Here is a 24,302-nt window from a genome sequence, read left to right on the forward strand (position 1 = left end):
CATTAAAATGGTTCTTATTGTAATATTAAGTTCTTTAACACGGCAGCAACTGGGTGGAGGACTAAAAATATTTTTTCGATCACACTCCAGCACAGTAGGTGGCGATAACGCGCCACCTACTCACCAATAAACAAAGGAAAGCAGCAAATGTGACGTAAGACTTGACGTGCCTGGCAGCCATTTTGAAGACAGCTATCGCACACGCCGCAACTCGACGGAGCCAACCGTTCCTAGTTGGGCCGTTTCTTTTTTTTTTCCCCCTCTAACTCACCAAAGGATAACGTACGAACATGTCAACGGACCACTTTCAAACGAAGTACGCCTCCTTCATGGAGGTTCTGGTGAAAAGTACTATTACGGAAACAACCAAACTTTTCGAAACGGTGGTTGACGAATTAAAGGCAGAAATATCGAAGCTGAAAGCGGAGAACGAGGCCCTCAAACGTAACAGACAAAAGGCGGAAGCGAGAAGCTTTGCGATCAGTGTTCCCGGCCAAAGGAGCCGTTCGACGATGCAGGATTCAGCAGTTCAGTGTGGTGAGTTTTTCCATGCTTCTGTCTTCTCTAAATGCTAAAGAATAGTGTTTGATACTATAGCTCCCCAAATGATGCGTAAAAGTCGTTTTGGTCCAAGCAGAATACATTCACTTCGAAGTGACCCTCATTGAGGGGTCTTTGAACGTAGCGCCGTGACGCTATATCCGTTGTTTTTCCGGTCGGCGAGCCACGACAGCCGTGTGTATTCCGAGCAAAACACCAAAGTATACGCCATAAACCAAAATGCGTAAGTCTTCCAAGAGCAACCAAATCATATGTTCCTTATGTGCACATTGTCTTCCAAATGCAAAGGCTTTTGATACATCCTGTTTTAAACTCTATTTTCATCACTTGTACCCCCGAAAGTGCTTTCCCGAACAACGCAGCGTTCGAAAACGTTCAAATGCCAACCAGACCAGCTCAAGAAGTCAGCGAAATAAACATTCACAACATTTAGTTTCAAATATTTGCTGGGAAAAGATGACAGCCTTTGTTTCTGTTAAGGTATGATGGGGAAAAAGGGACCCATTAAGCAAGCAGCCGACATTTTAACTTTGTGCTTTCATTTATGAACCAAAATAAGGCCTCGCATGGTTGTTAAAAACAAGAACTTTAATGTTAATTCTATTTTATTTCATAATTTCATCATGTTAAGTCTGACATTTGTTCAATACCAGTCACGATGGGATTGTTCATGATCGGGTTGCTAAGAATTTCCTCTAGGTAATGTCATCATATTTTCCTTGGAAAATATTGACTCGTGATTAAGAAGAGGGACATAGTAAGTCCTGTAAACAGAGTAGAATAAAGACAGCCGTAGTTTGGCATAACAGACGATTAAGTGCCAAGAAGCAATTCTCTTGTAAATTACACAATTTCAGGTTTGACTTTTTTAGATGTCTCTGAGATATAATAAATACACTTGCAATCTTATTTTCACGTTGTGTACATGTTTGCAGACCTCGGCCAACTTTTTCTACTGGTGGAACCAGTGGGACAAATCCTAAATGACCAAGGCAAACAGTGTAATGAAGAGGAAACGGTGTACCTTCTGCTAAACGACGATGACGCTGCTGCAAAAGAAGGAAATTCCAACCTCAAGACAGTTTCGCTTTCAAACCATAAGGTGCTCGCATGTTTCTCAGGGGTGAGGTTGGGTTGCTTCAGTCAGGTTGACTCATGGTAGCCTTGAAACTACAGCGCAAGGGAAGATCAATAAGATCATATTCACAAGAAATTCATAATATTAAGGATCGATGGTCCCCAAATTGAGAACAGCTTGTTAGCAAGCGTGTTGTCCTGGTTACAGTATATTTAAATGTGCATGTGTGTGTTCTGTTCTGATTTGGCGCTATATGAACAAAATTGAATCTTTTGTTTGTTGGTTTGACGTTTCAAAATGGTGTTATATTTATTTTTCCCTCTTCTGTTTATTTGAAAGGATTCTGAAGCCGTATTGTGCGCAGTTGCAGGTGAGAAGTCAAAAGTGACACATTTTGAAAAGGTTTTTGACAAATCTCTTACTTGCCTTTTCCTCTTTACCTTTTTTTAGATCCACCACCAGCATCTGCTCGTGGAAACGAAACCAACGGCCCTGAGATTGATCGGCAATGTTTAAATGAAGAGCTCAGAAGAAGCCATGACACTCAAATGACCAAAGTTTACCCTTGTCCGGAGGTGGATCACAGTTCACGTGCGGTACAGAAAGACTCAATGGAGGTAGTAAATTATCTTAACTTAGTTGCTACAACAAAAGACAAAATGGAAGTCATAGCCAACGCTGGACAAATATTAGCTGGGTTGGGGAGCCGAGAGTCGGAGGTGTCAAAGTTTCAAATGAAGCTACCGTCATTGGGGCAACAAAACACTCAGCCAACAACGCTGTTGGACCAACCGCCGGAAGAAGAGCAAATCAGATGTTTGACGGAAGATAAAGCCAAGTGCGACGCACAAGAGCAAGTCAACAAAAACAGAAGAAAAAGAAAACAGCCCTCAGACAAAGTGAAACACCTGCCAAAGTTCCCAACGGAAACACTTTTGCTACCTTCAGCTGGCGCCGCATCGCACGACGGAGTGGAGAATTCATCTCCCACAGCTTCGTCACCACCTCCCGGGGTACGCGATAGCTCTGCGATGCTACAGGATGCCATGCTACTGGTTGAAGCCATGGATCAGTCAAAGAATCGGACCCCCACAGGAGAAAACCAAGACCAGCGCACTCTCGATGGAAGCGACGAGGACGCGCGAGAGGAGTCAGCAAACCAAACACTTTGTGACACTTACCCAACAGAATCCAGCAATTGCCAATCTCCCACGAGCGTTCATAGCCGCCAGCCAAAACTTGCTTCTTCTGACGTCACGCTAACGTTGACTGATACAGCAAGCAAGTCACCCGAGCAGTGCTCGCCGAGCATACTGGCGGAAGCGGTCGAGATAACGGCGGGCTCGGGGCTGGTCCCCAAAAAGATTTTTGTTTTTTCCAAATCGCCGTCCACTCATCCACAAGGTACAATTGCCCCGCTGTCCCCAAATCAGATTTCAGCTGTCGTGTCCACAGTCGCCGCCGCCAAAAACAAGTCGTCATCGGAAATTTCCCAAAGAAAAGATGACGCGAACTCTACGACGGCCGCTCCCCTCGTCACGTCGAAACCAACAATGGAAAAAAGCTCTGCCCCGACAGTGTGCAAAAAAATTACAATTATAATTCGGAGAGCTGCAGATGTCGCCGCAAGCCCTCCGCAACTGTCCGAGGTACGAGTTGCACCCACGAACCAAAGTCCGGTCGGACCTGCCGTAGTGATGTCATCGACACTGCATCCAAACGCGGGTGCTCCGGTTACTTTAGATGAAAAGGAAACGCCGTCGCTGAGCGATCAGACGTCATATTTTTTCTCCCGGTTGCCATCGCCGCAACCGTCACAGCCGACGAGCGTTTGTAAAAGTCCAGAAAAAACTCCCGCGGAACAATCGCCAGCCTCGCCGTTGTCGCAACTGACAGACGTTTGCCAAAATTTAGAACAAGTGGCAACGTTGTCATCTGAGGGCGCAACGATAAACTGCCCGTCGCCATCGCCGCAACCGGAACCTTCATCACAGCCGACCGGCATTTACGAAAGTTCACAACTACCTCCCGGGGAAGAGTCGGCCGCATCATCAGCAGCAGCAGCAGCAACAACGGCGAGCGGACCTTCCGAGAGTCTTCCACTCGTTCCGGTAATTAGATTGAAAAAGTTGTCAGATCTAGAAGTATCCACTGGACCAGTTTTGCTTTCACAATTGCTTACTCATGAAAGGGAATCTGAAGTTGTCCCGCCAGACAGCAGCGAGCAGGCGTCGCAAACGACAATCTGTCCATCGGCATCATTAACAGCAGTTGCTGAAACTTTAAACGTCCCCGAGACGTTGCCGTGCTCGACTTTGAAAGAGGCACCAGACTTGGAGAAAACAATCGTGGACTTTAACAAGGTTGATTTGCCAACTGTATCTGACCGATTGTGTCAAAGTTTGTGTCTGGATGAGGACGTCATCACCACTGCAACTGCAGTGCAGGGCTTACAATTTCCCGTCGTCATCAAGGACAGATGTGATCCTCATTTGCAAATGAGCAAAACTCAGTTCCTCGCACAGTTGTCCGTGACACCTGTAATCCAAGACGCCCAAAAGGTAAGAGTTACTGGTCTTTGTCTGAAACTGTTTTTGTTTAGGTTTGGCAATTAAAAAGGGAAGAAAACTTGAAAAAGAAAAAAAAACACAACACCTGACTAACATGCTATTTCCTTGTGTTGTGTAGATGTTGACCAGTGAGTCTGCAGATGCCCAAAGTTCCTGTGAAGGGACCAGCACAGACCCCAGGACTAAGCCACAGACGATGTCCTTTTTGGCCCGTCTGGGAATTCACCTGAGAACACGCTCGCAAGCTAAAGAAGCAGAAACAAATCCAAAGCCACTTCTAGAAAAAATGTACAGCTCCAAGAAACCAAGATTGGAGAATGTTAGTACAAATGAACAGGGGTCCAGCCATGAGCCTATTCCTGGGCCAGAAAGGGACTTTTGTCAAGTAAGTACAGATATCGATTACCCTCACAGTCAGACTACATTTGAGCCCGTGTCTGTCATCCCCCGCAAACCCATCGTAAATGTGTGTAGGTTAGCTCTTAAAGACGCTACGGACGGCGTAGCAATTGTCGCCCCGCCGCCAGACGTCGAAAGAAACCTAAGCCCAACAACAAAACACGCATTGGACAGCCTAAAAATGGGACATACTATTGAATGCGATTCAATAAATTCCATGGCTGAAAATTCTGCAAGTAAACCATCCGAATCAGGTCCACGTTCAAATTCGACTACGACCGACCTAACGACGGCAAAATTAGCCCTGCTCTGCGATTGTACGTCCGATCACGTTGCCTCTGGAGATTCGTCTCCGAGTCCCGGGTCAGCTTTGCCTCAAGACGAACCCGGTGCGAGACACCCCGCTGCCATCACGACAGAGCCGAGCGCAAGTCGGGATACGGAAAGCTCAAACAAGTTGGGAGCCGCCGCTGTGTGTCTGAAATCCACTAAAGCCATCAGCGGCCCTCTGAAGAGCAAATTCCCGGCCGAGAATCGTAAGAGCTTAGTCAGTCCGACTGCTTGCGCTCTAAATACCAACGATCGCAGACCCTCCACTTGTGACTCTCTCGGTGGTTGCAACTTCTCAAAAGGAGAACAAACCTCAAAACTCGGTGAGTCCAACTGGTCACCGAGGAAAACTCCCCAAATGCCCAAATGGGTTAAAAACGCTGGCGCTTCAAATAAGACTGGGGAAAGCATTGCCAACAAGCTGAGACTCAATCTAAAAACTCCCGTGCAAGGAAATAACATCAAGATGCAGAATAGCAAAGCAGCAAGAGCGAAGCATGTGCTGAAAGATACGCAAACCAAAGTGCAGAAAGCGAAGCAGCTCATGAACCATCGTAGCGGCGGCACCACGGAAACCAAACCGCTTTGCGCTTCTCCGAAAGTACGAGTTAGCAAAAGCATGCACGTCAGAGCTCCGACTGTCGTGGCACCCGCGCAGCCTCGATCCGTCGTGGGTAAGAAGCTGCTGAAGAACCAGTGTGAGGAATGCGGTCGTGTCCTTAGCAGCGGCGCTGCCCTGGAGAGCCACCTCAGTCTCCACACGGGTCACAGACCCTTCTGCTGCACGCACTGCGGGAAAAGCTTTCCCGACGCCAAGGGTCTCAAACGGCACGGCATCGTCCATCGCAACGGCCGGCTCCATATTTGCCAGCAGTGCGGCAAAGGCTTCGTCTACGGTTTTGGCCTCAACAAACATCTCCAGATGGTCCATGGCAAACATAAGCCCTTTGTCTGCCAGCTCTGCAACAAGGCCTTCTTCACAAAGCGAGATGTGGAGATCCACATACGGACCCATACGGGGGAGAAACCATTCCACTGCCATTTGTGCGAAAAGAGATTTGTAAGGAGTGTGGAACTCAATGCGCATCTGAGGTGGCACAGTGGTGAGAAACGGCACTGGTGTCCCTATTGCGGCAAAGGATTTTTCGACCAGAACAACCTGAAAAGACACAAGTACATCCATACGGGAGAGAAACCACATTCTTGCCCTTATTGCCCCAAACACTTTACACAGTCTGGACACTTGAAGAAGCATGTTAAAAATGTACATAAAGTGCAATGAGGGAGGGAGAGAGAGAGTGTCAACTTTTTTTTATGTTTTGTTAAGTACAAATCTCTCGTGTTTGGGTCCTATATGTACTGTAACAATATGAATATCTGTAAAATAAGCAATGACGTTTTCTGTGTTGTCTCTTAAATGTTTGTGTAAAAACGGACAAGTGTCAGATGGTGAATTGTACTTAATGTGAAATACTATAAACTAATCAAATCAACAAATCTTTCCTAAAATATGCTCATAGGAAAATGCTTTTCTATTGGGAATAATAAATATTCTCTCAGCAGCTTTACGATCAGATTGGTTTGTTTTTCTTTCTTCGATGCTGTGACTGTTATTCATTTGATTGACTCTGAGTATGTTTTGGCAAAAGTTTAGCAGGAAGGTGAATTTGATGAATTACATTTTTGGGATTGGAGAAAATGGCTGGACGGTCCAAAAAATGTCTTTTAGCAATTGTGAAAAACTGAACTAGCTTCACAACGATGCCGGTTTTTGGTTTCTTGACAAATACAAATATGAAACACTTCTAGCTCTTTCTACATCGAATTGGACCTTAAAAAAAGGGGGAAGTTGAGTCCCTCTCGGCCTCGTGGAGGGAGGCTCGCAAAGAATTCTGGGACGTTGCTGTCCTACTGCCGAACCAAGAACGCTTGGTTGTTTCAAATCTAAAGCCACGCCAGATGGATGAAACAACTGCTGTTGAATTAGTACCGAACGCCATGGAGACTCAAAAAAGGCCGTTCATCACTATTGTACTTCAACATAATTGTTGTTGAATCTTCGTGCCCGCGTCAACTCGTCTCTCGAAGACTCACGAGCTAGCTTAGCTCGCTAGCCGCTAACAAAGAGACGCGTTTGTTAGCAACAACACCACGCTAATCAGAGATCAAGTGTGAGCGTAAGGCGTTGTGGTGGACGTTTGGAAATGTGGACAAGAAAGACGGAGGACTGTAAGGAGGAACTTTCTGGAACAAAAGAGGAAAACGACCCACAACGTCTACGAAGGCAGCCTCGAGATGTCATCCAAAGTGCAGGTTTGTTCACTAAACAATTGGGGTTTAGCCAACCAATGCTTGCTGTCTCCTTTTATTTCGTTGGATTGTATCTGTTCACAATAATGTTTTGTTTTGACAATCGGAAATGGCTCAGCTGTCATACGTGACACGACAAGGACCAAATAATACCAGCATCGCAGCACACAAAACATTGGTCGTATTTAGTGAGGGTATATATTCTGCTAATACGCGATGGCAGGGAATATTGATTTGATATCAAGTTCATTTGTGTAACAGACTGAATTCATCTTGTCAGTCAAGGAAACGCTGAATGAATAATATTACACCGCATTAAAGATGCAGCGTGAAATTTGAGTTCACAAAACCATGTTTGTCTTCTCGCGTCCTACAGACGCCATAGAAGATGTTTGTCCTGATCGACATGAACAAGAGGACCTGCACATTAAAGAGGAGGAGGAGGAAGAGTCCCTCGGCGTTAAAGAGGAAGAGGAAGATGAGCTCCACTACAATAAAGAGGTGGAAGAGGACCCGCATAGCCCCTCCATCAAAGAAGAGGAGGAGGAAGACATTGTCAATTTGCCATTGACTGTTGTCTTTTTGGAGAGTGATCATGATGACGAAGGTCTAAGTGAGAAGAACAGGGGAGTGACACTTCGAAGCAGCCGCAACAAGCAACACATGACAATAGAAGGTGATGAAGACCACTGCAGAGGATCACGAGCCGACAGCCTCTTTGCTCCACTATCAGATAGTGACGACATGTCCTCACACTCTACGGAAGATGTTGATGATGATAATGACGATGACTATGAAGATCAGGAAGAGGAGGAGGAGGAGGAGGAGGAGGAAGAATACTTAAAAACTTATATGACATGTCCAAGTGACAAAAAACACTGGAAATGTTCAGAGTGTGGGAAAATATTAAGTACCAAGCGGGTTTTGAAAGAACACATGAGAATCCACACTGGAGAGAAACCTTTTGCCTGCTCAGTTTGTGCGCAACGATTTTCTTTTCGGGAAAACTTAAAAATACACACAAGAACACACACTGAGGAGAAACCTTTTGAGTGCTCATTTTGTGGTAAAAGATTTACTCAAAAGACAAATTTAAAAAAACACACAAGAACACACACAGAGGAGAAACCTTTTGTTTGCCCTGTTTGTGGTAAGAAATTTACACAGAAGTCAAATTTAACAACGCACACAAGAACACACACTGGAGAAAAACCTTTTGCCTGCTTGCTTTGTGGTCAACGATTCTCTGTCAGGGGGAACTTGAGAAGACATACAAGAACACACACCGGAGAGAAACCTTTTGTCTGCTCGGTTTGTGACCAAAGTTTCTCTACAAAGCCAAATTTAACAAGACACACAAGAACACACACGGAGGAGAAACCTTTCGCCTGCTCATTTTGTGATGAAAGATTCAATTTACAGACCAGTTTAATCACGCACACTAAAACGCACACTGGACAAAAAACATTTGCCTGCTTGGTTTGCGATAAAAGATTTTCCGTGAGGGGAAACTTAACAAGACACGCAAGAACGCATACTGGCGAGAAACCCTTTGCCTGCTCAGTTTGTGGTCAAAGAATGTCAACAAAGGCAAATTTGACAACACACACGAGAAAACACACTGGGGAGAAACCATTTAGTTGCAGTGTCTGTGATAAAAGATTCTTAAGTAAGGCTTATGTTACCAGACATAAGTGTACTGGTGAGAACAGCAGTGATCATTGATGCTATAAATAGGCTGAAAAATTATTATAGTGATCTGGGGAAGTGTAATGTGATCCAGAGTAAAATAGGACAGTGTATTTTTCCAAAATGTCAAGATGTTAAATCAATAAATTAATCAATGCCAAAAGACCCATGGTCTCGTTTTCTGTATCACTGTAGGGAGTGTTACTTGAGAGTTATTTCAAAATCTCACATCTTCGGCGTCAGTCATGCTGGTCTTTAAGTCATTCAGGATGTGAACCATTTTTAGGGCAGAATAAATATGCAATAAATAATATGTTACAATTTATTTGGCACTGGGGCAACAATAATTGTCAATATTGGATTTTTCACAATATTGAAGCGTCATTTTAGTTATTTGTTTATTTTCGAATCACTCAAATGTGATAGGGCAGGTAGCGGTGGTGTGCCCGATTTGTTTTCATTTAACAGGAGCTGCAATGTTCTCTGGGTATTTTACAACCAAAATAAAAAGATCACAGGTTTTCAAAGTAGTATTTATAAAAAGCTACAGTTATTTCTATGGTATAAAATAGACAAAGGTTCACAATACTACGTATCTCCTCTGCCATCAGCAACCATCTCCGTTAGAAGAATCCAATAGTGTCAGTTCTGGCGCCGCAATTATTTCGTCTAAAGGAGGAATTGGGATATCGGTCAATACACAAATGAGCAAATATCGAAATCTGCATGAGAACCATTGGAGCGGAAAGCCGCTGCATCTCACCTTAACCAGTGTGGCCAAGACGCCGTAGATGCTGGAGATGAGGAAAAGCACGAGGAACGTGGCGGACATGTACCAACTTTCCACATTGATATCTTGATTGACAACCGCATCGGCAATGTCGTCCAATACGTTGCAATCTGGCAAAATCACTGACAAAAGAAGAGATCAAAAATGACGACGTCATTACATAGGACATTGCTTACGACAGTAACAGATCACCGCTACCTGGATTTGTTATGTTCAAGTTCAGCGTGAGGGTGGCATGGGTCACCCGACAGGTGTGGACGGCGCCGGGTAACAGGTCGACTGGGGTCAAACGTAGGCGGCTCCGGAGGCTGAATTTCCCGTCTGGGCCTCTGCTGGGTTGACTGGTGTTGGAGTACGACAGCTCGTCGGCGTCATCGAGAAACCAGGAGACGTCGATGGCCGGCGGACTGAAGCCGAAGACCAGGCACACCAGTTCGCCCGAACCCCGCAGCAAGATGGCGGACGGTCGGCTGGGGGTCACCGCGGCTGCGAGGTGAGAAAGCAAATGCTCGGAGGTCGCGCATTTCAGCAAAGGTTCCGTCGGAGCTCACCAAAGACATCCTCAATCGTGCTCCCAAAAGGTGTTTTTGACGACTCGTGTCTGACCCGACAAGAATAAGCGGATCCCCGATCTTCACTCTTGGATACTGTTAGCGTGCTGCTCATTGAAAAAGCGCTTCGGTATTTCCACGACGGGCCGTTCGCGTACGAACCCGGTGGCACTCGTTGGCCATCTTTCTCCCAGTACACTATTTTGTCATCTGGGGAAAATCCAGAAACCAGGCAAGTCAGCGGGAGGTCACCGGAGGCGGTCAGCTCGGACATGCTCGGCGGGACGATGCGCACTGTCGGCCGACTCCAGTCTGGAGGAAGACAAAGGCAGATGAAGTGGACGCGCGCGCTTGGCCTGATGGCATTTTTGTGGAAAGGAGAAGGCGACAGACACCTTTGCTTTTGCTCACGTGGGCCTGGTAGCCCCGCTTGGAGCACTTGTGCGTCCCCTGGCAGGAAACTTGTTTATATGCCTCCCAGTCACTGGTTAACACCCTGAGGGAGCTCCGAAGCGTCTCGGTGCCGTTGTCGTGAACGCTCGGCGTCTCCGTGTGGGAATTGTGCAGATATTCCTTCCCATCTACTTTCCAGGAGATGGAGAAATGCTCAAGATGAACGCCGACCAAAAGGCACGTGACGTCCACGTGATGGCTCTGCGGCGACTCTGTGAGCGGCGGTCCTTGAACGTACACTGCGACCTTTTGAGCCCGTGATGGGATGGCTGTCAAAATGCATGGAATGGATATTTTTCACTTTGGAGAGGATGATGATGATGGCGGCGGCGATTTTTACCTGAGCAGAAATTGACGGCACTTGTGGAAGTTCTCTCCAGCCACGCGTCCGACACTTGACAAGTGAAGAGTTTGCCACTTTGCCACTCTTCTCGGTCGACGTCCAGTTGACTGGCAACAGCCACGCGTCCATCCGCACTCATGCTGAAGTCGGAGGTCCTCGACGGAGGTCTTTTCTCAGATCCGCTCAACCACGTGATCTGAGGCTTGAAGCCCCATCCAGAGCAAAGGAGTCGCTGAGTTTTTGACTCTTGACCCGTGACCAGGAAGAGCTCCACCGACGGTTCCGCTGATAAAAGATGACGTGATGAGGAGGGAGAACACGCACGTGCGCGCGGCTCTCTCGGAACGGCCTCTCACCGAAAATGCCGTCCAAGGGCTTTGACTTGAAGACGCCTGAGAAGCCTTGATTCACCTTACAGGTCAAACGTGCGTCCTCCTTGGTCAAAGACTTGGGCAAACTGAAAGGCGGACTGATGGAATGGCCGCTGGGGGCGTCGGAGAGGGCGACGAAGCGTTTGTCGGAAACATCCACGCCGTCAGCCTGTAGGCTGACGTAGAGGTCGACGGGGTCGAGTGGCGTGACGTGGCATTCAAACACAGCCCCGTCTTCCGTCTGCAAATCGGCAAGCGATCGCCTGACGACCACCGACGGAGCCTTGACGACCGCCGACTCTGAAAGAAAAGAAAAAAAAAGCCTCTTCAGATCCTTTCATCTCCAAACCTTGACGTCTGTCACTCATCCGTCCGTCCATCCTACCTGGGACAGGGACTCTCTCCTTGATGTCCGAGAAGCAGCGGTGCTCCACTTTACATGTGAGCCACTTTATTTGTTTCCACTGATCTGGCGATAGTGTCAGAACGCTGACCATGTGAGACGCGTTGCGCCGCCGGCCGGCCTGCTCAAGAGTGGCGCCGGCGCCCTCCGCCAGCAAGGTGACGGCGGCAGCCAACGCGGTGCGAACCCGACAAACCGCTTCGGGTGGGGATCCTTCCGTCATCACGGCTTTGAAGCTGGGAGGCTCCACGTGAATGGAAGGAGCGCCGTTTGCCTGAGCTGGCAGATGACATCACGTGATCATCGACGCCAACGCCGTCGGATGTGGTATCGATGAAGCGGAACGTACTTTCACAAATGCTGATGGACCTTTGCATTTCTTCCTTGCCTCCGATCCACCTGCACGTAAAATTAGAGCCGCTTTTCCACTCTCTCTCGCTGGGCTCCATCTTGCTGATGAGGGTGAAGGTTTTGGCTCCTGCCACCGCAGGCTGAAAGGTCCCGGTCTGGGCGGCAGCTACCTTTCGGTCGTCCCGTAGCCACTGGACGCTCGTCGTGATTGGAAAGGCGCCGCTGATGAGGCACAAAAGTTTGACCTTGGGGGCTCCCGATTTATCCTCCCATAGCGGATATAATGTCATTTCTGGAGTGACGTCCGGAGGCGCGGTCGTCGCTGCCGGAACTGAAAATACAAATCTGATCTGTCATTTATTTGAACTTGCCTTTTCCCATCTCGATTGTGACTGTGGTCATTTGGACGTTCATAGGAAATGAGTCGTACGTACCTTCAAACTCTAAAACGTGCTGCCTTTCATTTGAGGCACTTTTACTTTTAACACTGTCTGGTGTTTAACAGTCAGGTGGAAATGGGGCTGCCATGCGTGAGCATCAGCACAAGCAGCAGGTGGGGGGGGGGGGGGGGTTAACACACACGCACACAGGCACAAGCATCGTGAAAAAGCAGAAATGAAAGATGGCGAGGAGCAACCGTGCATGACTGGCAGCTGGTGTCACAAAAACATTGAAAGACCCTATTCAAATGAATCCAGGTGCTGACATGATGATGCTAATGTTTGATATGAAACAGAAAAAAAGGGAATAAGAAATATTCAGGTTGACATCATTTGGATATTTATTTAAAAAACTGTAAATAACGGAATAATCTGTAAATGTACACCCATTACTTACTGTACATGGGAAACGACAGTTGCATTTAAGAGACAATTTTTACAAGCAATACCTGGTTGGCTTTTTCATTTGACCTGAAAAGAAAATGAAGAAAATCAATTTCAATCCTCTTGCTACTATATAAATATATATGTGTATATATAAACTCTGCACACCGCTTTTTCACATGCTAGAATTTTGTGATATCAAAAAAAAAATATTGAAACGAGTTCCAAACTTTTCCCATCAATATGTTAACGAAATGTGTCTTATCAAATGCACGATTCCATTGCTAAATATTTTAGAGCGAGGGAGTAAAAATAAAATAACAGGGGTATTAGGGTTGCATAAGTGTGCACATCCTCATACAACTGTGCTGAAAATGAGCCAATCACATTCCACCTCATATTAAATGGGAGTCAGCACGCACCTGCCGCTAATTAAGCGCTCTACCATCAAATGAAGTTGAGATGTTCCAAGCAGCTTGACCTCCTATTGTTTCTTCTCTTTTTAGCAGAAAGAACTTTTGTGACTGACTGGTTTCATGCTTTGAAAACTGCTTTGGACTCTGGTCTTTTTTTTTTTTTGCACACCATGGCTTGTGCTGTATCATTTATCGTATTACCTTTACAACGATTGTCCTGATGCTGAAGAGCAGCGTGATGAGGAAGAGGAGGATGAAGGTGAGCGCCGTGTATCCCATGTTGTCTTGTTCTGCATCCACAGTATTGCTCCATTGGTGGCTTGTCTCCACCAGCAAGTCTGCTGAATGGACATTAGCAGCTCAGTTAAACCTGGTAGACCAAAAAATGAGCAGTCGCTCGCTTGTTCATTGACAACAAATGTCAGCTACTAGCTTTTATTCAAAACCGGTCGTGTCTCTTCAAAAAATGTTGAAGACGGAGACCCTGATCTGCTTTTCAAAGACTCCATTAGATATTTGAAAAAAATGAGACCACCGCTTGGTGTTTGAACTTTTTGTTTCGGGGGCAAGACCCTGGAGAGGAAGAAGACGTGCACAAAGACATGTCGCACAAAAATGGTTAATTCCTCCAAGGAAATACGGACGTGTTAAGACACACTGAGAAATGTCACATTCTCCGAGTCACATTCAACAACCAAATAAAGACGACAGGGACAGCTTGCGACGTACAACAGTAACAATGTGTTTTTTTTTTCGTGTTTTTTTATTTGGATTTTAAATCTGCATTTAAAGACAGCACAAACAGGAGAAGACAGAGAAGACTAAGTGGCGCACAATTCAGGGTCGCCCATGCTGAAGTTGGCCGTGGTGGTTTTGGCGGACGTGTACGTCACGGTCCTGACAATAACGTTAGCGGTGGCGGCCAAAGATTGGTGGTAAAGGACACAGCTATAGATCACGTCGAATCTTCGCCACTGCTCCAGGCTGAGCGTTAGCTGGCCGTAGACGGAAAAGGAGCCTCCGTTTTCCACAGGTGCGGTGGTGCTGTGAACGTAGGTGGAGTTGACGGGCTCGTCGTCAACCAGCCAAGCCATCAGAACCTCGCGAGGGAAGAAGTCTTTTGCAAAGCAAGTCAGGGTCACCGTGTCTGTTCTACTATGTTCCACCGGCGCCATCATAAAAAGCGTGGGACGCTGCGGCGTTTTACCTGTAGGGATGACAAAAGGTGTGCCAAACTGCTAGCACCGCACAAACTCCCGATCCGAAGCTTTCTTACCCATTTGCCTTTCGTAGGATTTCTTCAGCGATTCCCCCGTGTCCGAGCGCACCACCACGCAGTCGCGCCGGATCCCCTTCCTCCATTCGTCGTAGGTGATGTCGAGCAGCGTGCGGAATACGCCCGTTTGGCCTTTCGGGACGGAAACGGAGGTACCGGCCATGTTCGTCCCGTCTTGGCTCTCCCACGAGATATCCTTCACCACCGACTTGCTGACTTTGACTTGGCAGGTCACGGTTCCTTTTTTTTGCAAAAACATCTCCTCCAACGTGGGGCCGGTGATCCGGATGTCTACGTCCGCTTCGGTCGAAACGAGGATTGGTTATTTCTTTTCGAGGCCGCCGTACCGTGAGCGTGGTTTTAGTTTCCAAAATGTACTCACCGGATGTACACTGATGAATGATGGACGATGCCACAAACACGTCTCCCTGCGCGCCTTTCCCTTTAAACTGGCACGTGATGTTGGTGTCGAGCAACCACTGGTTGGGCCTCAGCGTGAGAAAACTGGCCGCGCTGTAAAGCGTGGATCTGCTCGCGCCCTTCCTGTCCTCGGTCTTGATTTCATCGATTTTGCCAATGACGCTGTTTCCGTTTTGCAGCCAGGTGAACTCGAAATCGTTTGGGGCAAAATCTTTGGCAAAGCAGGCAAAGGAAGCCTCGGCCTCAGCCTGGGCGTCGGGAGAGGCCATCACATTAAGAGTTGGCAACTGGTGGAAGGCCTCTGAAAAGCAAACGTATTGACAAAGATACGCACAAGCAGACGTGAATGTTTTCTTACAAACGAAACGATAGACTCGGAATCACGTACGTGCGTTTGCGTATACGTACGCCGAGGCGAGCAAGCAAAGTTATTTCAGAATGATTCGATGATGCGGCGAGAAGCAAAAAGCAAGCAAATCTTTTTCTGACAGTTGTGGCAGAGTCAGCGGTTGCACAAGGAGGATTTGCGCCCTTTCTTTCCACCTCACTGTTTGCTTTACACCAAAACCAATCTACAGTGAACGAATCATTCAATCCGAACATCGTGAACGACCTTTTGTAGCCTTGCTTGGAAAAAAGAATGATCTCAACATTAAAATGGAATCAATCGAATAATTGCAATAAACGGTGCTTCTGTAATTGTCATAGCAGGAATTTTGAGATATCTAGTACTCACTATTTTTATTTTTTTTGCTTAAAAAAAAAAGTTTTACCTTCTGGTTTGTCGAATATCACTTCAACATCCGCCGCTGAATGTTTGGCAACGCATCGAAATTTGGCCTGGTTCTCCCAGTCGGCTCTCCTCACTTGGATTCGACTGACTCCCGTATAGATTCTGTTGTTGTCTACTGAAGGATACTGGATGACATCAGTCAAGACGGTTCCGTCTTTGCTCCACGAGAAGGTCAGTGGAGAGGGTGAGAAGCCGGTGGCCAGACAGCCCAGACTAAACGTGTCTCCGGAGCCACATTGGATCAGAGGAAAGACGCTCGGTCTGATCGGTGTACCTGAGAAGAAATGGATTGTAAAATGGCAACGGGAAGACAATATATATTTCTGATTTTTAAAGCATCAAATCTTGTTGGCTGCAAATAGATGAGCAAACAAAAATATGAACATGTGTTCAATTATTAATCAACAAAATTATTATTACTATTTCCCCCCCAAGCTACATTTAATACCATAAATCGGTCATTTGTAAACTTATCATGTCTTTCTTTTGCTTAAAATGATAATAAAAATGCACACCAAAAAAAATCAAAAATTGGCATTTAGTATACTTGGCATTTGTCATATGCCTACCGATGCTTTTCCCCATCAACGGCAAAGAATTACTACAATAGCATGTCCTACAAAATCCAATGAAGTCCGCATGTTTTAAAGTTAATTTCCAGTTCCAAAATATTCATGACTTACCTCCCGTAACTGTGACTTTGGTTCCTTTCCCCCAATAGTCGAAGGCATCGTCACAATGACTCAATACAAGTGCAATGTCATACAAAAACTATGGTGGCAAAAAATATCATTTACTTACCAGATGTAACAGTGACTCGGGTTCCTTGGCCCCAGTCGACGAAGTATGTACACAGCGATACAGTCCAATCTGATCACAATGCAAATACCCAAAAGAACAAATATAAATAAAAAAAGAAAAAAGAGATCCCTCGAGATGTTGATTTCCTGTCATCTGGGTTGTGTGCGATGCAACGTTTGGTGCAAAAGTTTTTTTCTGTCACTGGTTTCTTGTTTCCTTCCCTTTTATCTGGGGTGAGAGAGAAGCAAATCATTTAAGTTATTGTTATAAACTCTTGAGTGATACTTTTTTGTATCGTACGTCTTATATCACAAGTATAGCTCATTCCATAATCAGCTGCCAGGAGAGTATGAATAGAAAGGTGTCCTTGTGCTTTCTATTTGCAAATTGAGTGCTATTCACATGATCACATCATGGCAGGTTTTTGCTTTGGTGTGTAACACTGTGCCACCCCACGTAGTATATAGATACACAATGACACACACCCTGTCAAAAACTCAACTCCAGCACTTGTCAAAGGGGCTAGCGTTAAGCCGAACGCAGGGGTCTCAAACTAGCAGCCCGCGGGCTGTAATCGGCCCGCGGAGCGATAGTTTGTGGCCCTCGCCTTAATCTGAAAGTTTAATATTAGCGTGGCCCGTGAGAGGAAGTGCTGCCAGGTCTCTAGCAGCAAGAAGTAGGCAGAAGCCATGTTCAGAAAAATCTTCCTTCCAAGGATAAAGAACCGCTAAGACAGACACGTGAATAATAATACAGTATTTTCCGGAGTATAAGTCGCACCAGCCATAAAATGCACAATAAAAGGGAAAAGACGTATATAAGTCGCACCTGAGTATATGTCGCATTTTTGGGGGAAATGTATTTGACAAAATCCAACACCAAGAACAGACATTAATAGGCAACAGGCTGAACGGTACGGTATGCTAACGTTACATAAACGAGCTAGCCTCGAGACGCGCTTTAGCTTGTCGAGCCGAACCGAAAGTCGCTTCGGGGATGCTTGGGGACGCGGAGATGCCGTCGGCTAGCCTCGAGACGCGCTTTAGCTTGTCGAGCTGAACCGAAAGTTTTTTCGGGGATGTGGAAACGCCGTCGGCTAGCCTCGAGATGCGCTTTAGCTTGTCAAGCCAAACCTAAAGTTGCTTCTGGGACACGGAGACGCCGTCGGCTAGCCTCGAGACCCGCTTTAACTTGTCGAGCCGAACCGAAAGTTGCTTCTGGGACGCGGAGACGCCGTTGGCTAGCCTCGAGATGCGCTTTAGCTTGTGAAGCCAATCCAAAAGTTGCTTCTGGGACACGGAGACACCGTCGGCTAGCCTCGAGACCCACTTTAACTTGTCGAGCCGAACCGAAAGTTGCTTCGGGGACGCGGAGACGCCGTTGGCTAGCCTCGAGATGCGCTTTAGCTTGTGAAGCCAATCCAAAAGTTGCTTCTGGGACACGGAGACACCGTCGGCTAGCCTCGAGACCCGCTTTAACTTGTCGAGCCGAACCGAAAGTTGCTTCGGGGACGCGGAGACGCCGTTGGCTAGCCTCGAGATGCGCTTTAGCTTGTGAAGCCAATCCAAAAGTTGCTTCTGGGACACGGAGACACCGTTGGCTAGCCTCGAGACCCGCTTTAACTTGTCGAGCCGAACCGAAAGTTGCTTCGGGGACGCGGAGACGCCGTTGGCTAGCCTCGAGATGCGCTTTAGCTTGTGAAGCCAATCCAAAAGTTGCTTCTGGGACACGGAGACACCGTCGGCTAGCCTCGAGACCCGCTTTAACTTGTCGAGCCGAACCGAAAGTTGCTTCTGGGACGCGGAGACGCCGTTGGCTAGCCTCGAGATGCGCTTTAGCTTGTGAAGCCAATCCAAAAGTTGCTTCTGGGACACGGCGACACCGTCGGCTAGCCTCGAGACCCGCTTTAACTTGTCGAGCCGAACCGAAAGTTGCTTCGGGGACGCGGAGACGCCGTCGGCTAGCCTCGAGATGCGCTTTAGCTTGTGAAGCCAATCCAAAAGTTGCTTCTGGGACACGGAGACACCGTCGGCTAGCCTCGAGACCCGCTTTAACTTGTCGAGCCGAACCGAAAGTTGCTTCGGGGACGCGGAGACGCCGTCGGCTAGCCTCGAGATGCGCTTTAGCTTGTGAAGCCAATCCAAAAGTTGCTTCTGGGACACGGAGACACCGTCGGCTAGCCTCGAGACCCGCTTTAACTTGTCGAGCCGAACCGAAAGTTGCTTCGGGGACGCGGAGACGCCGTCGGCTAGCCTCGAGATGCGCTTTAGCTTGTGAAGCCAATCCAAAAGTTGCTTCTGGGACACGGAGACACCGTCGGCTAGCCTCGAGACCCGCTTTAACTTGTCGAGCCGAACCGAAAGTTGCTTCGGGGACGCGGAGACGTCGTCGGCTAGCCTCGAGATGCGCTTTAGCTTGTGAAGCCAATCCAAAAGTTGCTTCTGGGACACGGAGACACCGTCGGCTAGCCTCGAGACCCGCTTTAACTTGTCGAGCCGAACCGAAAGTTGCTTCGGGGACGCGGAGACGCCGTTGGCTAGCCTCGAGATGCGCTTTAGCTTGTGAAGCCAATCCAAAAGTTGCTTCTGGGACACGGAGACACCGTCGGCTAGCCTCGAGACGCGCCTTAACTTGTCGAGCCGAACTTAAAGTTGCTCGGGGACGCGGAGACGTCGTCGGCTAGCCTCGACCCGGCTCGGAAAGCTGGTCGGAGTCCGGTGTTTTGTTCCATTTTGGGGTTCAAAAGCTTCGAATTTTTGGTTCAAACTCCAATTTGTTCAAACCCGGAGACGTTTGAAGTCAGAGGTTCTACTGTAATGTTTTTGTGGGCTTTTGCTGTTGTTGTCTATCACTGTGCTCCTGGCACAGTAGTAGACAGCTGTATCCTCAGTCTTCAGGTGGCCCATGTTTAGATACAGCATGGTGCTGGAGTCTTGTCGAGAGATAGTGAATCTACCCTGAATTGAAGGCGAGTAATATTTTGGAGTACTCGAAGTGCCGATATAAGCCATCCATTCCAAGCCTTGGCCCGGCACTTTTCTGATCCAGCCCCATCCATAGCTAGAAAAATCTAAACCAGATGTTTTGCAGGTCAATGTGTGGGATTCTCCGGGTCTTTTCAACACGGGTTCGGACTGCTCTATGCTCCAGCCTTCAGCGGCCATCTTGGTTGGAATCGCTGAGGTGTTCTGCCTTTGTCCGAGGGCACGGCGGCGGGTTTTATAGCGCACTGGTGAGAAAGGTGTTTTGCATAGAAGGATATGGCGGGATGCTTTTGACTGACAAGTCTAAAATAACAAATGAGCTCAAATGACCTTTTATTATGGGATCAAGAATGTCATATACTGTTAATGATTTGTCACCAAAATGATCACTAATGTTTTCATCATGATCATAGCAGGAGTTTATTTAAAAAAAATTTAAGGGCCCTCACAAAACACTGATCTAGATGTTTCGGGAATGTGTGATGAAAGAGGAAAGCTCCTCTCTTGATTGCCCTGGGATCCAAATTCTGCAGGTGCTGGTGTGGCGTTGCTTACAGTTTCAGAGTGCCACTAGACAACAACACTTGAGTCATCAGTTGCATGCTTCATGTACGACTGTGAGAGGGATCCTCCTCCTTTTTTATTTTTGTTCAAGTGCACCGACGGTTTGTGTTGTTGTGCGTATCTGGCGCAATAATACACAGCCGAGTCTTCGGGCTGCATATTCTTTCCGTTTAGGGTTACTGTTTTGCTGGAGGGGTTTAGTTCAATACTGAACTTGTTTTGCAGGGACTCCTTGCGGTAATAATAACCAGATACATCTATTCTGGTCCCGATCCATTCCAGTCCTTTCCCAGCAGGCTGCCTGACCCAATGAGTGTAGTAGTCGTTCAAACTATAAGACACCTGACAGGCGATGTTCATCTCCTCACCAGACCGCAGAGTCAGATCGGCCGGCTGGGTCAACTGTTCGCACTTGGCACCTGTGGAGGACCGCATGTTAAATGTCAAACATGAGGAGTCAAAGGTCACGTGAGCGCCTCAGTGCCACTTACTGGAAACAGCGGCCAGCAGCAGCACAACTACACTGAACATGGTTGGAAGTGAAGGTTTCCTGATGGGAACGTCTCCTCTGCGAGGGCCTGAGTGCATGTTTTATAGGACGGCGCTGGCTGGGGCGTTCACTTTGCATACTGGCACCATTTTTCAAAATGGCGGGTGTGACCGACCGCATGCTTCAAAACGTGACTTTTGACACAAGCATAATTACAAAAAATATTCAAATAATTATAAATGAAAATAAAATGAACATAAAATAATTATATAAAATGCATATTAAAAATCAAAGTAATGATGTTGTTCATCAACCAAATTTATTACAATAAAATATAATATATGAAATAATTGTATATAAAATAATTATAAATTCAAATCAAATTAACATAAAAAATGATATAAAATTAAAATGTATATTAAAAATAAAAGTAATTATGTTGTTCATCTACCAAAAGTTTTGCTTTTTTCATTTTGGAGACTTTCATTTGATCATAGAAGCACAGTACATGCACACTTGGGGCGAGGGTGAAGTGTTCTTCTGCCTCATTTTCAGCGAAAGATGCTTTTATGGTTCCTGTTTCACATGAGCAGGTGGTCACCCAAAAGTACAGCTAAAAAATCTTTTGAGCGGTAAATTGCCCGGGTTGATGTGTCGTTTTAGATGTGATCAATTTGATACTTGTTCCATAATTAGCTGCCATTAGTGAATGAGGAGAATCTTCTTTCTGTTTGTAAATAGGTTACCATTTGATTGATCAGATTTTTGTCATCACTGGCGTTTTGGCACAGTAACACACGGCCGTGTCCTCAGCCTTCAGTCCGTCTATGCTTAGATAGACCTGGTTGTGTGAGTTCTCGGTGGAGATGGTCAATCTACCTTCAGGTGAATGTGCTTAATATTTTGGCATTGCCCTATGGCCTACCATGAAAGCAATCCATTCCAAGCCTTTCCTCGGCTCTTATTTGATTCAGCCCATCCATAGCTAGAAAAATCTAAACCAGATGTTTTGCTGGTCAATGTGTGGGATTCTCCGGGTCTTTTCACCACGGGTTCGGACTACTTTATACTCCAGCCTTCTGCGGCCGTCGTAGCCAAAAAAGCAACAATCAAGTACCTCAGCACTCGGTCGGCCATCTTGGTTGGACTCACTGAGGTGTTCTGCCTTTGTCCGAGGGCACGGCGGCGGGTTTTATAGCGCACTGGTGAGAAATGTGTTTTGCGTAGAAGGATATGGCGGGATGCTTTTGATTGACAAGTCTGAAATCACAAATGAGCTCAAATGACCTTTTATGATGGGATCAAGAATGTCGTATACTGTAAATGATTTCTCTCCAAAATGATCACTAATGTTTTCATCACGATCATAGCAGGAGTTTATTTTTTATTTTTTTAAGGGCCCTCACGAAACACTGATCGAGATGTTTCGGGAATGTGTGATGAAAGAGGAAAGCTCCTCTCTTGATTGCCCTGGGATCCAAATTCTGCAGGTGCTGGTGTGGTGTTGCTTACAGTTTCAGTGAGTGCCACTAGACAACAACACTTGAGTCATCAGTTGCATGCTTCATGTACGATTGTGAGAGGGATCTTCCTCCTTTTTTATTTTTGTTCAAGTGCACCGACGGTTTGTGTTGTTGTGGGTCTCTGGCGCAATAATACACAGCCGAGTCTTCGGGCTGCATATTCTTTCCGTTTAGGGTTACTGTTTGGCTGGACGGGTTTAGTTCAATACTGAACTTGGTTTTCAGGGACTCCTTGCGGTAATAATAACCAGATCCGTCCCTTCTGGTCCCGATCCATTCCAGTCCTTTCCCAGCAGGCTGCCTGACCCAACCAGTGTAGTAGTTGCGCAAACTATAAGACACCTGACAGGCGATGTTCATCTCCTCACCAGACCGCAGAGTCAGATCGGCCGGCTGGGTCAACTGTTCACACTTGGCACCTGTGGAGGACCGCATGTTAAATGTCAAACATGAGGAGTCAAAGGTCATGTGAGCTCCTCAGTGCCACTTACTGGAAACAGCGGCCAGCAGCAGCACAACTACACTGAACATGGTTGGAAGTGAAGGTTTCCTGATGGGAACGTCTCCTCTGCGAGGGCCTGAGTGCATGTTTTATAGGACGGCGCTGGCTGGGGCGTTCACTTTGCATAGTGGCACCATTTTTCAAAATGGCGGGTGTGACCGACCGCATGCTTCAAAACGTGACTTTTGACACAAGCATAATTACAAAAAATATTCAAATAATTATAAATGAAAATAAAATAAACATAAAAAAATTATATAAAATGCATATTAAAAATCAAAGTAATGATGTTGTTCATCTACCAAATTTATTATAATAAAATACAATAAATAAAATAATTGTATATAAAATAATTATAAATTCAAATAAAATTAACATAAAAGATGATATAAAATGAAAACATATTAAAAATAAAAGTAATTATGTTGTTCATCTACCAAATGTTTTGCTTTTTTCATTTTGGAGACTTTAATTTGATCATAGAAGCACAGTACATGCACACTTGGGGCGAGGGTGAAGTGTTCTTCTGCCTCATTTTGAGCGAAAGATGCTTTTATGGTTCCTGTTTCACATGAGCAGGTGGTCACCCGAAAGTACAGCTAAAAAATCTTTTGAGCGGTAAATTGCCCGGGTTGATGTGTCGTTTTAGATGTGATCAATTTGATACTTGTTCCATAATTAGCTGCCATTAGTGAATGAGGAGAATCTTCTTTCTGTTTGTAAATAGGTTACCATTTGATTGATCAGGTTTTTGTCATCACTGGCGTTTTGGCACAGTAACACACGGCCGTGTCCTCAGCCTTCATTCCGCCTATGCTTAGATAGACCTGGTTGTGTGAGTTCTCGGTGGAGATGGTCAATCTACCTTCAGTTGAATGTGCGTAATATTTTGGAATTGCCCAATGGCCTACCATGAAAGCAATCCATTCCAAGCCTTTCGTAGGCTCTTATTTGATTCAGCTCATCCATAGCTAGAAAAATCTAAACCAGATGTTTTGCAGGTCAATGAGTGGGATTCTCCGGGTCTTTTCAACACGGGTTCGGACTGCTCTATGCTCCAGCCTTCCGCGGCCGTCGTAGCGAAAAGAGCAACCATCAAGTACTTCAGCATTCGCTCGGCCATCTTGGTTGGAATCGCTGAGGTGTTCTGCCTTTGTCCGAGGGCACGGCGGCGGGTTTTATAGCGCACTGGTGAGAAATGTGTTTTGCATAGAAGGATATGGCGGGATGCTTTGGATTGACAAGTCTGAAATAACAAATGAGCTCAAATGACCTTTTATTATGGGATCAAGAATGTCATATACTTAGACTTAGACAAACTTTATTGTCATTTTGTCTGCACAGGGTGCATACAAAACGAAATTCCGTTGCATACAGCTTACAACAATTGCAGTGATATTGCGGTTGAATAAAAATAACATACTATATAAAAAATATAAAATAAGTATAAAGTGCAGCAGTGATAGATATGTAATAGTGAAAGGAAACAAAACAGTATTTAAAAAGTGTG

The 24,302-nt window shown here is 46.2% G+C and overlaps 3 protein-coding genes across 4 annotated transcripts; 2 read left to right on the plus strand and 1 right to left on the minus strand.

Moving 5' to 3' along the window:
• The first annotated feature begins 166 nt into the window (after nt 1–166).
• LOC119120237 lies at nt 167–6,743 on the plus strand. Of its 2 annotated transcripts, none has more exons than XM_037246954.1 (5): nt 167–537; nt 1,497–1,663; nt 1,979–2,009; nt 2,090–4,200; nt 4,328–6,743. In XM_037246954.1, exons 1-5 carry the CDS (start codon nt 291–293, stop codon nt 6,218–6,220), a joined length of 4,449 nt encoding a protein of 1,482 aa, XP_037102849.1. In that variant the 5' UTR covers nt 167–290; the 3' UTR covers nt 6,221–6,743. The 2 variants fall into 2 exon arrangements, with proteins under 2 accessions (XP_037102849.1, XP_037102850.1); XM_037246955.1 differs by lacking the exon at nt 167–537 and adding an exon at nt 687–784.
• Nucleotides 6,744–6,827: 84 nt separating this feature from the next.
• On the plus strand, nt 6,828–9,104 carry LOC119120255 (zinc finger protein OZF-like). The gene is made up of 2 exons (XM_037247003.1): nt 6,828–7,251; nt 7,625–9,104. Exons 1-2 carry the CDS (start codon nt 7,143–7,145, stop codon nt 8,971–8,973), a joined length of 1,458 nt encoding a protein of 485 aa, XP_037102898.1. The 5' UTR covers nt 6,828–7,142; the 3' UTR covers nt 8,974–9,104.
• A 200-nt stretch (nt 9,105–9,304) lies between these two features.
• LOC119120240 lies at nt 9,305–22,893 on the minus strand. Its single transcript, XM_037246961.1, has 13 exons — nt 22,782–22,893; nt 22,410–22,709; nt 16,730–16,780; nt 15,909–16,202; nt 12,198–12,530; nt 11,831–12,127; nt 11,431–11,745; nt 11,072–11,359; nt 10,674–11,000; nt 10,279–10,590; nt 9,926–10,213; nt 9,701–9,849; nt 9,305–9,606 (listed from the first exon to the last, which is right to left on the minus strand). The coding sequence occupies exons 1-13, from the start codon at nt 22,876–22,878 to the stop codon at nt 9,598–9,600; spliced, it is 3,060 nt and encodes a 1,019-aa protein (XP_037102856.1). The 5' UTR covers nt 22,879–22,893; the 3' UTR covers nt 9,305–9,597.
• Between the last annotated feature and the right edge of the window lie 1,409 nt (nt 22,894–24,302).

Source organism: Syngnathus acus, chromosome 3 (genome assembly GCF_901709675.1).
Source record: "Syngnathus acus chromosome 3, fSynAcu1.2, whole genome shotgun sequence".
In the NCBI taxonomy this organism is placed as follows: Eukaryota; Metazoa; Chordata; class Actinopteri; order Syngnathiformes; family Syngnathidae; genus Syngnathus; species Syngnathus acus.